This window comes from Electrona antarctica (assembly GCF_951216825.1).
Source record: "Electrona antarctica genome assembly, chromosome: 10".
Taxonomy (NCBI): Eukaryota; Metazoa; Chordata; class Actinopteri; order Myctophiformes; family Myctophidae; genus Electrona; species Electrona antarctica.
This window is the reverse complement of record NC_136791.1, coordinates 19,278,972-19,293,496: the sequence shown is the minus strand read 5'-3', so window position 1 is coordinate 19,293,496 and position 14,525 is coordinate 19,278,972. Positions and strand designations below refer to the sequence as shown.

General features: G+C 42.1%; 1 protein-coding gene across 2 annotated transcripts in view; it reads left to right on the top strand.

Moving 5' to 3' along the window:
* Positions 1-622: 622 nt before the first annotated feature.
* Positions 623-14,525, top strand: part of LOC306930510 (cGMP-dependent protein kinase 1) — a gene marked incomplete at its 5' end in the record, with an annotated part of 184,736 nt that continues 170,833 nt past the window's right edge. The window contains one exon of one of the 2 annotated variants that reach the window (XM_079511517.1): positions 623-758. Coding sequence is in view for 1 of the 2 variants with exons in the window: in XM_079511516.1 (XP_079367642.1) it covers positions 4,619-4,881 (263 nt within the window). Of the gene's footprint in view, positions 759-4,618; positions 4,882-14,525 lie in introns of those variants that run through there. The other variant, XM_079511516.1, reaches the window with a different exon arrangement.

Here is a 14,525-nt window from a genome sequence, read left to right as displayed (position 1 = left end):
ACCCTGACTCTGTTTGACCAGAATGGAACAGAGCCTTCATTAGTATCATCGGTAACACCATTGGCGCGAAGCTTGTCAATCTGCTATTTTTTTATTTCAAGAATTGTGGACATATGAGGTTTCCACCCGACAGAGATGAAATGGAAGTGCGGTGGTTATTTAGGATGGTCTCTGCTATCCTTGTTATGCCTACTACTACTACTCATATATATTCATACAGCCTCCAGTTTCCTCAAACGGTCATCTTCATGCAGATCGAGATACTGCACGCAATTTATCAGTGGGAGCTTTGAAGATACATTTTGACAGGGTAAATGGTGCATTTATACACGCTATGTATAGTGCCTTTACACTTGTGCATTTACATTCACCCGTTCACACACACATACACGCACACCGATTGCATAGAGGAAACAATGCAAGATACCAACATGCTCATCGGGGAAATTGGGTGTTCACTGTTCAGACTTGCTCAAGGACAGTTTGACAGTACCACAGGGAGAGCCTGCGGGATCGAACCAGGAACCTTTGGATTTTATACAAATGTAGCACTGCCACTTTAAGGGTAGTGCATAAAAGGGGTGACCATGTTTGAGGCCTAATGTTTGGCCAGAAGCCTGATTTGAGTGTTTGTTGGGGACCTGGAGGTGTGCAGCCTAGTAGGATACTTGGAAGAAAATATTCCATTCCAAAATATTCCATTTTCATTTTTGATGTTCTGTAAGGGGGAGCTGGGATGCTTCTGGAGTCAGTAAAGGGTAGGTATGGGTTTTAAGAGGGTTTATGACATGGGGGACAATGTTAGTCAACTGTTAGCCTAAATGATCCTCCAGAGCCTCCAGGTCCTTTCCTGGTTTAACCACAGCCACTCGTGTGGCTAAAGTTAGAATTTGGAGATAAGAGGTTTCTGCCAATACAATATTATATTAACAGCCTGCATTATTGTATAGGCCTATGTGTCATTGATTGATTCACAAAAAATTAGGAAGAAAGTGTGTGCTTTATTTAGTCCTTTAGTTCAATAATGCACACATAAGTTTCCAAATAAAAGGAGCAATACTGTCTAACTGGTGTGGATGTATTGCCTGGCTAGACCTTTTTGTGAAAAAGTAAAAATAAAATTAAAAACTGAGGCTTAGGAGTGTACAGTTAGAATATTTATCACAGATCTAACTTGTTTTTTGCACTTTAATCTATAATAAACAATTTCATCAGGTGCAATGTTTCACAAAGTTCAATCAAATGTTGTTGAACTTTCCAAGAATCATGTCAGTTCCAGGTACTGTAGTTAATATGTTGAAATTACAGATAATGAAAGAACACTCAAAACAACTTGTCAGATATCATTGCTGTCGGACGGCGGAAACCTTGTATCTCCATATTTCAACTTTTTCGTTATTTTTCCTGCTCCATTTCGGAAATGAATGTCCGCAATGAGACGCGTTATGATCTTGTAGATCAGCATTTTTTGTGATTTTTGACAAATTTTTTAAGTGAAACTGGTTTTGTCGCCTACAAGAGCTTGTGAGTAAATAACAATTGTAAATGGCTAAATATATTGACAATTTCATCAAAAAGAAACTAGAATGTCAGGGAGGGACAAGTGGAGAAGAGATCCAGTAAAACAAAAAGACAATGAACTTGTAGATTGACTATAGTCATCACACAACCAAGTGAAAAATCAGGCAGTATGGTAGGCAGTTACTCACCACCCGATCAAGACCCGCCAAAATACATGTGTGGACAAAATCAACTGTGCATTTAGTCGACTACAGTCTTATGATATTTGAAGTGGACTAAAACTAGACTAAAACTAAAACATTTCACATGACACCGTGGTTTTGGACATACAAGGTTTCCACCCGACCTGACGGCAACGATACATGATAGACATGTACATGGGGTCATGCTTTCCAGTGAAAGGCTGCAGGCATCTAAGTGCTCGAGATAAGGAGGCAGGGGGAAGATAGGGGTGAGATTCTTAGAAGCACCACGTTGACAGATGAAGGATTGGTTCTCTATTTTTAACATGGAACCTTCATGAAATGCTCCAACTCTGTCAATGGAATCACCAACATGGGCTGATGTGGATTCAGGCATGCGGTACTGTGTTAATTTTGACAGCATGTTCTGATTTAGTCTTATTCTTAAGGCCTATACTCCAGTTTTAGGTGACCACCGAAAAGTAAGTGAAAAGTAAAGATGTGTCTGGTGAGTCGCTTACCACCGCAGCCGCAGCGTCACCTAAAACTGGAGTATGAATAGACCTTTAGTCTTCTTGATCATACCATTTAGTTTTAGTCCTATGTAGTCATCTGAAATTGTTTAGTCTTAGTCTAGTCTTAGTCAACTAAATATAAAAATATTTTAGTCTTTTAGAAGTGGTGAAAATGATTGATTGAAGTATTTATTAACAGTTTGCAGAATGGGTACATTTCACACGAAAGCACAACTCAATACAAAGACTGTTACTGTGGACGACACACTGATAAAGCATATACACTTGTTTACAACAGTGTCCACCATTTTCAATTCATCAGAACATTTAGAGACGTACAAATATACAGTTCTATATAAAAAACAGGAAATCATGTAAGGAGGTAAAAAGGGAAAGGAAACATAAAGTAAGGAGGAAAGGGGACGGGTGGGGGATTCCGATTTTATGGGGTCCGGTTTCAAATTGCAGCCGTCCGTAGGTGCCCTTTGAGAGCGGATTTGAAGGAGTCAAGGGATTTGCATGTCTTAAGGGCGTTCCACATTTTGGTGGCATAGGAGCGAAAATAATTTAGTCCCTTTACTTGTTTGTGCCGAATCTGGATTGAACATGGTTTGTTGAACTCCCTCTGGTGTTGTGGGTGTGAACTTTGTTGACATTAAGGAAGTATTTAGACAGGTACACATGGGTATCTTGGTGGTGTAGCGAATCTTGTGGACTAGACCCATTGCAAGATGCTGTACTCTGTCGTCGTCCCTAAGCCATTCCAGCCTGTCAAAGTGGGCAGAGGTTAGGTGGGTTCGGGGAGTGAGGCCAAGTAGTAGCCTGACCAGTTTGTTTTGGGAAGTCTGGAGCCTTGTTATAAGGGCCTTTGAGGTGCTGTGGTACCAAGAGTACCTTTATATGGGTAGGCTAAAGTAATCAGAGGTACGACTCCCTCTTTCCCAACAGCACTTGCCTTCCGAGATTCCGCTTGACTTCCTCCTCCCGTTGGAGACAGGTCGCTCCAACAACAGTGCAGCGACCAATGAGGCATCTATATATGTTTTAATATCTATGTGCATGGAGGTGTGACTTTGTAGTCCAGGAAGGAAGTGAGACCACATTTTCATGACAGGTTTTTGGTCATGAACATGGCGTCATGACTAAAATATAAATATTACACACACAAAAACCCCAGGAAAGCATTTATTGTGTCCTAAACATCATTAAAATAAACTCTGGTTGCAAAAGGGGTGAAGTGGCCCTTTAAGAAGTAGTGAAAATAGCCGATCTACAAGCTCAATCTGCTATTTTCAAAATATTTAGAAAAAAATGTAAATGGAACATTTCTGCATGAGTTGAGTATTGTATTGGCATTTTGATGCCAATACTTTTGTACTTTTACTCAATACGTTTTGCTTTTACAGAGTAGCCTATTTCTATAGTAGGCCTATTGATAATTTTACTTTTAGTAAAAAACATTTACTACTTTTTCCACCACTGTAAATAGGCTACTTAGTTACTTTACAGTTTACACCACTGGTTGTAGTTGTAGACTACTTAGTTGTGTGAGCTGAGGTGAAATGTGGGTATTAATATTTTTTATATTAGCCTATGCATTAGGATTAGGAGGAGGGGATGCTCTCTGCACGGTCAAGTGACAATCTAATGACTCGACACAGCTTTGAGTTTCCACTTTCCACCGCTACATCAGCGATGCTCATCCTCACACTGCTGAAAGGGCATATAGCCTATATCCTGGAGAGATGAAAGCAAAAAAAAGACAAAATGTCTTATTTTGACAGCACAACAAATACCTGTGTGATGTCGTTGTAGTCAGTCAGTGTTACTGTTGTTGTTGGGCCGGAGGGTGCTGGTGGGTGGGCTATCTGACCTGTGTACTAAAAACACTGTCTTTCTTTCGGGCTGGCTGGCGGCTGCTACCTTCTCTTTCTCCTCTCTCCGGGGGGGCTTTTTTTGGCGACTTTTTATTGCCCCAGCCGGACCAGTTGTAGTGTGACGGCCTGGCCCCGATCTCCATGCGTCCTCAGAGGGGAGGAAAGAAGGGCTGCTGTAATTGGTTTCTTCTCAATGAGGGGCTCATAATCAGCTGTTACTCCCTGGAGGCTCGCCGGACAACCGGAGCGCAGCAAGGCTCCGTCCATCCATCGTCCGCTCTCCTGTTTTAAACACCGCGTTCTCAACTCGCGAGGCGGACGGAACTGAAACAAAACAAGTGTGGTTGGTTGGTTGGTCAGTGAAGAAAAAAAAGGATATTATTTCCTCGCGGAGTTCCGGAGCAGCGACGACGCACGCGGGTCGCCACCCACAACGCGTAATATTGGGATTGTTTAACCCTGTTCCCCGAGTATTGGAGTTTAAGTACATTTTACGGAGTTGTTTTTACGCCCCGATTTCAACATGAGCGACCTGGAACTGGAAGAGGACTTCGCCAAGATCCTGCTGCTCAAGGAGGAGAGGATACGGGACCTGGAGCGGCGTCTGGCGGACAGGGAGGACGAGATCCAGGAACTCAAGAGGAAATTGCACAAATGTCAGTCGGTGCTGCCCAGCGCCCAGCTGATCGGGCCGAGGACGCGCAGGGCGCAGGGCATCTCCGCCGAGCCGCAGACCCACCAGGACGTGTCGAGGCAGACCTTTAGGAAATATGCTAAATCCGACTGGTAAGAATTAGAGACGAGTTCGTGTAGCCTACATAACATATAGCCTATAATATACAGTACCCCCCCCCCCCCCTCCTGTTGTTTAATTTGGTTCTGAATCTTCTGATTGATTTATTGATTGAATACTTTATTAGACAGAAATGCAAACAGCAACAGGCCGGGTCAAACACTTGGTCTAAAAGGATAGCACAAAAAAAAGTCCTTGCGGTCTTGTTTCCATTCGGGTCCTATGTATTCAATTCATAAACATGACATGAAACAACAATTCAATATCATCACAATATAAAACACTATAGGCTATATAAGGAAAAAAACAATGGGGGGTCTAAAGAGAGAGGGAGGGGTGTGATCACCTGTCAAAGGGAGAAGTGATAATTTCCTTTCCCTTTGGCCTACTGAAAGGTGGAACTTTGGAAGGTTTATAGGTTATAAGATACCAAGTTGTATTGATACCGTGCAGTGATTGCCATGCTCTTATTCTTCTCTTCTACCATAAATGTAATGATTATATCCACCAACAAATATCAATGGAATATGGAAATCAAAATGTAATTTGATGATCGAACATTGGGAGTTGTTCGGTAGGTCTATGTGATAATATCAGCCACAGCTGATTCTTGCATCAATCATTCAGTATCTATAGGCTACTGCAACCAATCAAACTTGGTTTCCATTCATGTACCATAGTAGTCTACATTGATTGATTTGATACTGTATCAGTCAGAAATGCAAACAGCACGAGGTACAGTCTACAGACGAACATATTTGGGCAAAAAAGAAGAAAGAAGTCCTGCAGCACAAGTTGTTTCCATTGTGGTCTATACCTATGCATTCAATTCATCAACTAGGCTACGATGGAGGATATGCTTTCGTTTGCCATGAATGGACGGGGCTCAAGAAGCACTTTCATTCTTAAAAGCTGTCTGATGATCAGATGATGTATCATGTATACTTTAGTCGCCCGCCGGTGTCGTTGCGCGCATGCAGCGCTGGGAGGGGGAAAAATACCCGACCTACAAGCTCACGACGCGTTGCGCACGCAACGCGTGGTGAGCTTGTAGATCGGGATTTGTTTTTGCCACAACACGAAGCCGCCTGCAATCAAAGTTATTACGGCTAGCTTGGGGCCGGGCCGATGACGCAGCGCTCAAGAAAGGAGCTTCATAATTGATCGGATCCATCATCGTGTCCCCCACGGGACGCCAGGGGAGGAAGTACAATGCATTATTGGCTTTTAGTAGCTGGACACACTGAGCGCCCCCGAAGTGCACGGCTAACGGATATTTAATCCTGCATTAGACAAACGCTTTTGTGTTTGACCCCCATATGCTCGCTTCTTCTCTCCCCTTGCTTCATCACCTTTGGGTGCTCGTTTTTAGCTCCATATGGTTTCTACACAAGACATTATACCTATAAAGTGTCTGACTCTGATACCCAAAGGCGTTATATGCCTATGAATTAGTTTGTATAGATAATCAATAAACAACGCCTATATGGCCACAATAACCTAACAATCATGTTCATTTACCCAAAAAAGTTACATGTTTTCCAGGTCTCTCTCTCTCTCTCTCTCTCTCTCTCTCTCTCTCTCAATGCAAAGGGGCTTTATTATTATGGGAGAAAACATAGCCTACACATTTACATAGCCAAAGCAAAAATGTGGAACAAAACAATCAAACATAGATTGTGTGATTGACTTCCACGGTCCTCTCTCTCTCTATGTGTCTCCCTCTCTCTCAAATTCAAAGGAGCTTTATTATTGCCATGAGTTATGTTGCCAAACGAAACAAGTGTCAAAAACCACCTCTCCCTCTCCTCCCCCTCACTCCATTTGTTTCTGTGTCTCTGTCATTGTCACCTTGTCTCTGCTCCTTTCTTTCCCATGAAATCACAGGAATAATAACATCACCAGGACAAATTAACTTGTAATTCCACTGTAAACTTGAATGCAACAAGCATAAATGACTCCACCGCCTAATTGCATTAACGTGGCGATAGTCAATTTGGTTAATTCAGTTAAGACGGCTGGACAATTTCCCATCTTCATTCATTTGCATTGATGGAACTGTAAGGCAAGACAGACTGTTGTTCCTGACTGTGGCAAAACATGTTCACGCCAAGGACCCCCACATTGAGTTGTGCTAAACAGACACATTCTTTTTTTCTTTTCAAGATTTTTCAATTCATACCGATTAAGACCGGGGAAGCATCCGTGTAATTTTAGATTTTTGCGTTGACTATTCAAAAATAGTACGTAAGTTGTATTCATATAGCCTAGGCCTAGTACCTCACACAGAGACATCTCACAAAGTGCTTTACATACAGTGAAAACACAAAACAAAACAGGGTATTAAAGCAGACCCAAAAAAAATAAAATCTTGAAATTGTGAGAGCTACAGTACTGATTTAGAAGGCATTTGTAGAATCGGCCTCAGGTCTTAATGTGCAAATAATCCAAATGATAAAGTATAACTTTATCATTTGATTGTGATGCTATATGACAAATGTAGCACCCCTTGGAACCCCCCCACTGCGTCAGTACAAGGCTCACAGCAATACCCTCAATTTCAAGTCCTCAATGAGGGGAGAGATTTCATGAATGATTCGCTGTGTCATTCATTGAGAAATAGTGTCTCTCTCTCTTGCACTACGCACGCGCCATCGTGCATGCATGCGCGCACACATGTAGGCGGGCACACATGTAGGCGCATGTGTTAGAGGTGATTGACATTCAATAAGAGAACATGACTATTATGGATAATTATAATTAACTAACTAATCTACTGTATTTCTATAATGACAGTATATGACCAGGCTTTATTCTCTGTGTAGAGAACCTAATGGAATGCTATATAATCCTTTGAAGTGATAATGGTTTATAATTACACTCATCATGACACAAGGTGCATGGTAACCCCCTCCCCTTCAAATTAAGCACAGATGAGATAAATTTGAGAGTGTAAAAACGCGCTGTGAGCTTGTAGATGGGCTATTTTCAGCATTTTTCCAACATCACACATTCAGTTGCATGCTGAAAATAGCCGCTCTACAAGCTCACAACGACTTCTCTTTTAGTTCTACTGGATCTGTACTGGATCTCCTCTCCTCTCACTAGTCCCTCCATAGTAACATTTTAGCCTAGTTTTTATTTGTTGACGAAATTGTCAATATATTTAGTCTTAGATTTAGTCATCATAGCTACAAATGGAACCGAAATGGACCAGAGTTCTCCTGCACCTACCCCAAAAGCAGTTCATGTAAGGACACCGTGGTACCACAGAGGTGAGGCAAAATGGACACTCGACTGTTTCTGTTTTGCTTCAACGAGTGACTCAATTACAATTTAGGCATTTGACACTCTTAATCCAGAGCAGTGTTAATTGTGTTGACTAAGACTAAACTATTTCAGATGACTAAAATAGGATTACGACTAAATGCCGTGTTATTCAAAAGACTAAGATTGAATCAGAATTTACACTGATGCAGAGCGACTTACAGTATTAAAGGTAAACACAAGGTAATACATCAAATGCATAGAGATAGGTGGATATACAAGTAAACCAAGAATCTATCATCAGTCTAGTGACAGTATAACAATTTTTACTTTGAAACTATACAAACTATAGGATGTCAGGTCAACAAATTAACTTGGCATCTGTCTAATAACATGTTAAATTATATTTTAGCCTTTGCAGAAGCCTGCAAGGTCGTCGAGGCTAGGGAAAGTGCTACGGCAAGTGCAACGGGCTAAAGTGGAGTCTGAAGAGGTGTTGAGTCTTCAGACTACGGCGGAAGATTGGGGAGTGAGTCTGCAGTTCTCACTGCAACAGGGAGTTCGTTCCACAATTTGGGAGCCAGGAGGGATTAGAGTCTGGGACGTGCAGCATTGTACCGGATGTTTTAGTGGAAGGTTCTGACAGCTTCCCCTGTGTTAGCTTAGCTGATCTGAGCGAGTGGGAGGGGTTGTCTCGTGGGACCTGAGACGGAAAATAGCAGATCTACAAGCTCACAACGAGCTTTTAGAATGGCTATTTTCGGTGCATGACTCTGAAAGTCTAATTCCGGCTTTGACCATGTTGTCTGGAGGATGGTGTTCACCACCATGCCCATGGCGGTGCCCACCGCCTCCGTTGTCGCTGGGGTCAGAGACAGCGTGACCCCCATTAGTGTCAGAGCGTGGCACCAGGAGGCAGCCCTCCCCGCTCATCAGATTACAGCGGCATGGAGCAGCGGATCCTGTTTCTATTGATCTGCATAGGAAAAAGGGCTGAGCTGGATGGTTGGAGAGGTGAAATTTAAAGCCTGTCTCCTCCCGGTGCAGAGGTGCTTTGAAGGGCAGGCTGGCCCGCCCCGGGGAGAGGAGAGGCCCGTCTGTTATGGAGAGGATGATGCAGCTTCAGAGGAAGTAAACAGTTGTGGGAAGAGTGTCCAGAAAATGCACATTCTGGACTTTTTTTTCTCCTTTTTTTTAATGTATAGGGTTTTTTATTTTGCTTATGTCAGCGATTCTCAAACATTTTCATGTCAAAGACCCCCACATTCATATATAATTGGTCACGGACATGCATCTAAAAGGATCTTGTGTCAGGGACCCCCGTTAGGTCGATAAGAAATGTGTGTGTAAAAAAAAAACCCCACAATTATTCCAGAAAGAGCTGATCTACAAGCTTACAAGCTGACCTTGTAGATTGGCTGTTTCGGGACCCCCTGGCTGGAACCCCCTCAAGGACTCCCCTAGGGGTCCCTGGGCCCCACTTTGAGAACCACTGGCTTAGGGTAACACTGCTGTATAATATAGTTTCTGTCGGGTGGAAACCTCATGTCTAAAACTGTTACTTTTCAGGATTCAAATTCAAAAGTATCAGATCTACAATCTCACGGATCTGCTACTTCTGATGCTTTTGTGTGACGCTGGCACGCTGTCGTGTGATCAAGTAGGGCGTTCAAAAGTTAGAATATGGAGATGAGAGGTTTCCGACCCACCAGGAAAGATAAAATGATGCATTAGTTGTTGGTTTGCTGCATAACTCGACATGTTGCTCATCAAGTTCATTCATATGCCCTTTAGTTCCCATGGGGAATATGTAGGGAGGTCATATACTGTAATGGTTGTGTAGTAAACTTGGAAACGGGCACAGACTAAATTAGGTGTATACGTACAGCCATTTTAGTGAACATTCATCTTTTTCTAGGAATCACTGTTTTCTGGTTATGTAAATTGGATTGTCTTTGCTCCATTATTTGTGCTGGTGAAACGCGTTTGCTGCTGCAGATAGAGAGAGAGAAAAAGAACACAATTCAAACCCCCTTTTCTAATATATCACTACTTAACAAACTTAAGTTTAATTTCAAGGGCCCTTGGTTTGGTGTGCATTAGGCCATGCAGACCCTGAGTTTCAGACATGTAGCGTAGTGTACAATCATTGAACATGGGCACCCCCTGGAACCCCCTCAAAGACCCCTTGTCGGCCCCAAAACCCAACTTTGAGAACCACTGTCTTATGATATCACATTGTTGTTGTATTGCGGAGTGCAGCATCCACAGTAAATACCCACCCACCCACGGACACACACATCAGACAATAATGTAGTCTTTTTGCATTTCTCAAGCCTCTATCACATACCGCCACAAGAGGGCAGCTTTTACCTTTCTTCAGACCTCCCTGCATGGGATGTCTCCAGGCTTGTCGACATGGCTTCTCATATGAAATAGGTGTTTGCTATCACACCCACTATAGAGGGTATGCGTGTGACATCATCATCATACCTGGAAGTTATGCGGGAACACCTACTGAATGGCAAAAATAAATAAATAAATACTTTCTGACCTTGATAGCCCATACATCCAAACAGAAAAGTACTATTTGATTGCATTAAACAACGTTAAAATCACTTTTCCACTCACTTTGCCACTCGATTTGACACTCACTTTCTGCATGTGCAATACCAGTGGTTTTCAACCAGTGGTCTAGGGACCACCAGTGGTCCCTGAGGGGGTTCCAGGGGGTCCCCAGCTAAATGATGGAGAGTTGGTAACCAAATGGACCTTTATAGATCTCTTTAACTCTTGAGACTGTAAAAGGATGTTCTCAAGAGTTAAATTGTTACACATCTGCATTAGTTCATTTACAAATCTACGCAATTAAAGAATGTAGAATAATACAAAATATATAAAAATAATAAATCTTATTTTAACAACAAAAAAGTCTGATCAAATGGTGGTCCTTGGCTCAAATGGCAAATAAATGATGGTCCTGGATATGAAAAGGGTTGAAAACCACTGCTCTATACTCCAAAACCAATCCCTTCACCTAAAGCAGTGGTTCCCAAAGTGGGGTCTGGGGACCCCCAGGGGTCCTTGATGACTTCCAGTTCCAGCTAAATGATAGTTTGGAACCAAATGGACCCTCATGGATCTGTAACTCTGATAGGAGTGTAACGGGTCCATTTGGTTCCATTTGTACACTCTCAGAGTTAAATTAACATTTTACAATATACATTTCTCTCATCTCAGAAATAGAAATGCCATTAAATGGGGGGTCCGTAGACTAGTGTCAAACTGGAGGTCCTTGAAATTAAACGGGTTGAGAATCACTGCTAGAGCCGTAAAAATCTTCTCTTATGCCTGAGGGTCCCTCCTGTATCTTTTCAAATGAGGATCCGCGGCGGCGGTTTTTGGCAGCAAATTTTGGTTTTAGTTTAATCATAGTCTCTTGAATAGTTTTCACTTGGTTTTAGTCACATTTTAGTCACCTGGAATGTCTTAGCGTTAGTCTAGTTTTAGTCGACTATGACTGATTTTACACTTGCTGAAAATAGCAGATCTACAAGTCTTAGTTTTAGTCGACGAAAACAACACTGGTCCGCGGGCTAATTAGTGTCAATTTGGGGGTCCTTGACTTGAAAAAGTTTGGGAAGCAATGACCTAAAGAGCTTCTTTGTGATGTGGTAACCCTTATTCGCCCATCGCTCTCATCGTGTGACTCATGGTGTGTAAAGTAGGCCTAACTAAGTACATTTACTCAAGTACTGTAAGTACAATTTTGAGGTACTGCTTTGCTTTACTGGAATGTCTCCAATTTGCTGTTACTTCTACTCCACTACATCTCAGAGGCAAATATACTTTTACACGCGCGCGCGCGCGCACACACACACACACACACACACACACACACACACACACACACACACACACACACACACACACACACACACACACACACACACACACACACACACACACACACACACACACACACACACATACATACATACATACATACATACATACATACATATACTCCATTAGACATATACATTCAATTTCAAATTTTGTAGACTTTCTACTTTTGGTACTTTACATACACTGTACATTTTTATACCAATACTTTTCTACTTTTACTCAAGTACATTTAGAATTCCAGGCTAGTATTTCTACATTGCAGTATTGGTACTTTTACTTAAGTAAAACAAATTGAGTACTTTTTCACCACTGTGGTTCTCTTTTGACCCTGTGCTGATTGCTGTTTCAAGTACTCTTCAACTTTATTGATCCCACTCGAATGTTCTTGGATAAATAATAGCCCAATGTCGCATGCAGCCTGCCTAAATCTGTTCATTTATTGGTGACTCATTGGAATCTGATGACATCACTAGTGGTGAGAGACAGCTGATCCCATCACTGACAGATCCAGCTTTCCTTTTATCATTATTGTGTACTATTTTTGAGCGGTGCCTAACCGCTCCAATGGCTGGCTGTATGTGTATGTCTGTCTGTTTGGGGTACGAGTCATTGACCCCTGCAGCTGATTGGGGTCGCATTCAGGTCACACACTGTTGAGCAGCCATTCACACTGAGCAAACTATAACTGCAGCCAGCCAGCCAGCGGTGTTGTTTAACAGCCGCACCACTCAGTTCACACGGGTGTGATTCTTTTTTTTAAAAGAATGCATATCTCCAATCCCTCAAATTCCTTTGACCCATTTGTTCCCTTTGGTTGTGTTTAGCAGGTGCCAGCTGACCACGTGTTTCAAGAGCCGTTTCTTATTTCTCTCTCTCTCTGTGTGTGTGTGTGTGTGTGTGTGTGTGTGTGTGTGTGTGTGTGTGTGTGTGTGTGTGTGTGTGTGTGTGTGTGTGTGTGTGTGTGTGTGTGTGTGTGTGTGTGTGTGTGTGTGTGTGTGTGTGTGGATAATGGTCATTCATCATTGTCACTGGATATACACAAGCTAGTGATATATTTGGGTTATGGCCTACATCTGTGGAAACAAGGGATGACTGTGTCTTCTCACCAAAGAAGACCAGGGATGTATAAGTGCTCGCATGTTTTACTTAAGTAAAGGTGTCAATCCTGCAATGTAGATATATTCTGGCACAAGTAGGAAGTCCTGTATTCAAAATGTACTTGAGTAAAAGTACAAAGGTATCAAAATATACTTAAACTATGTTTAAGTATAGAGTAGAGTAAAGTAGAGTAGTAGTAGTAAAAGTAATGAAAATTGGAAACACTACAGTAAAGTGTACTCTGTTACGTTCCACCCCTGCCAAAGACCTTTCAGTGATGATATGAGCTATTTTTATTGAGCTTTTTCTTCTCCGTTTCTTTTTATGTCATTTCACAAGCACTATTCACAGCTCAATCAACAGACAAGAAACATCAACACATTTTCCTTGGCACATTTTACTTGCCAGGAGGGATCTTGACACAATTATCCACAATGGGAAGAAAACAAAAAGGTGCTGAATGATGCCCCGGAAAAGAAAACAAGGCAGAAAATGTGAGGCTATGATATTTTGCACAAAAAGTGCAGAGTTCATGAAACTGCCATCAACTTGACTCCCATTAAGGATCCAGTCTGCTCATCAATTTGTGAACTGCCTGTCCTGGGGGAAGTTATTGACGTTTAAACAAGTCTATTATAGGCCTACCAGTGGTTCTCAACCTGTGTGTGTGTGTGTGTGTGTGTGTGTGTGTGTGTGTGTGTGTGTGTGTGTGTGTGTGTGTGTGTGTGTGTGTGTGTGTGTGTGTGTGTGTGTGTGTGTGTGTGTGTGTGTGTGTGTGTGTGTGTGTGTGTGTGTGTGGTGTCCCCATATTCATTGATTGGCAGTTTGCAAAAACAAGCAATACAAGGTCTGCTAAGGGGATTTTAAACCCAAGGAAGCCTATGTCTTGTTTCCATTGTGGTCCTAGCTTTGTGCTCAATTCATCGAAGTTGAAGTTGTGTGTCCGGGGGTCCCCAGTTAATTATTGATTAAGTTACAGTTGATTATTTTGAGGCATTACAGCCTGAAAAGATTGAGATGAGATTCGAGAACCACTGCATTATTCCAGTGGTTTTCAAAGTGGAGTCCGTGGACCCCGGCCTCGGGGGACAGCGGTCTCTGAGGGGTATCCCCAGCTAATGATTGATATAGGTACCAAATGGACCCTATGTGCCTCTCAGACTCATATGTCAGGGTGTGTAATGTTGGCATTGTTTTTGTTTTTTTTACATTTTCATGTCAAGTGAGCCTGCAGAGCCTCATTTAAATTTATTTTAGATGTAGGCCTATTTGATCGATTTCGACATTTTTTATATCTAGATACGAAAAGTCGGACTCGATATAATACATATATCATAGTCTTTATCCGAGGCTATATGCTCCA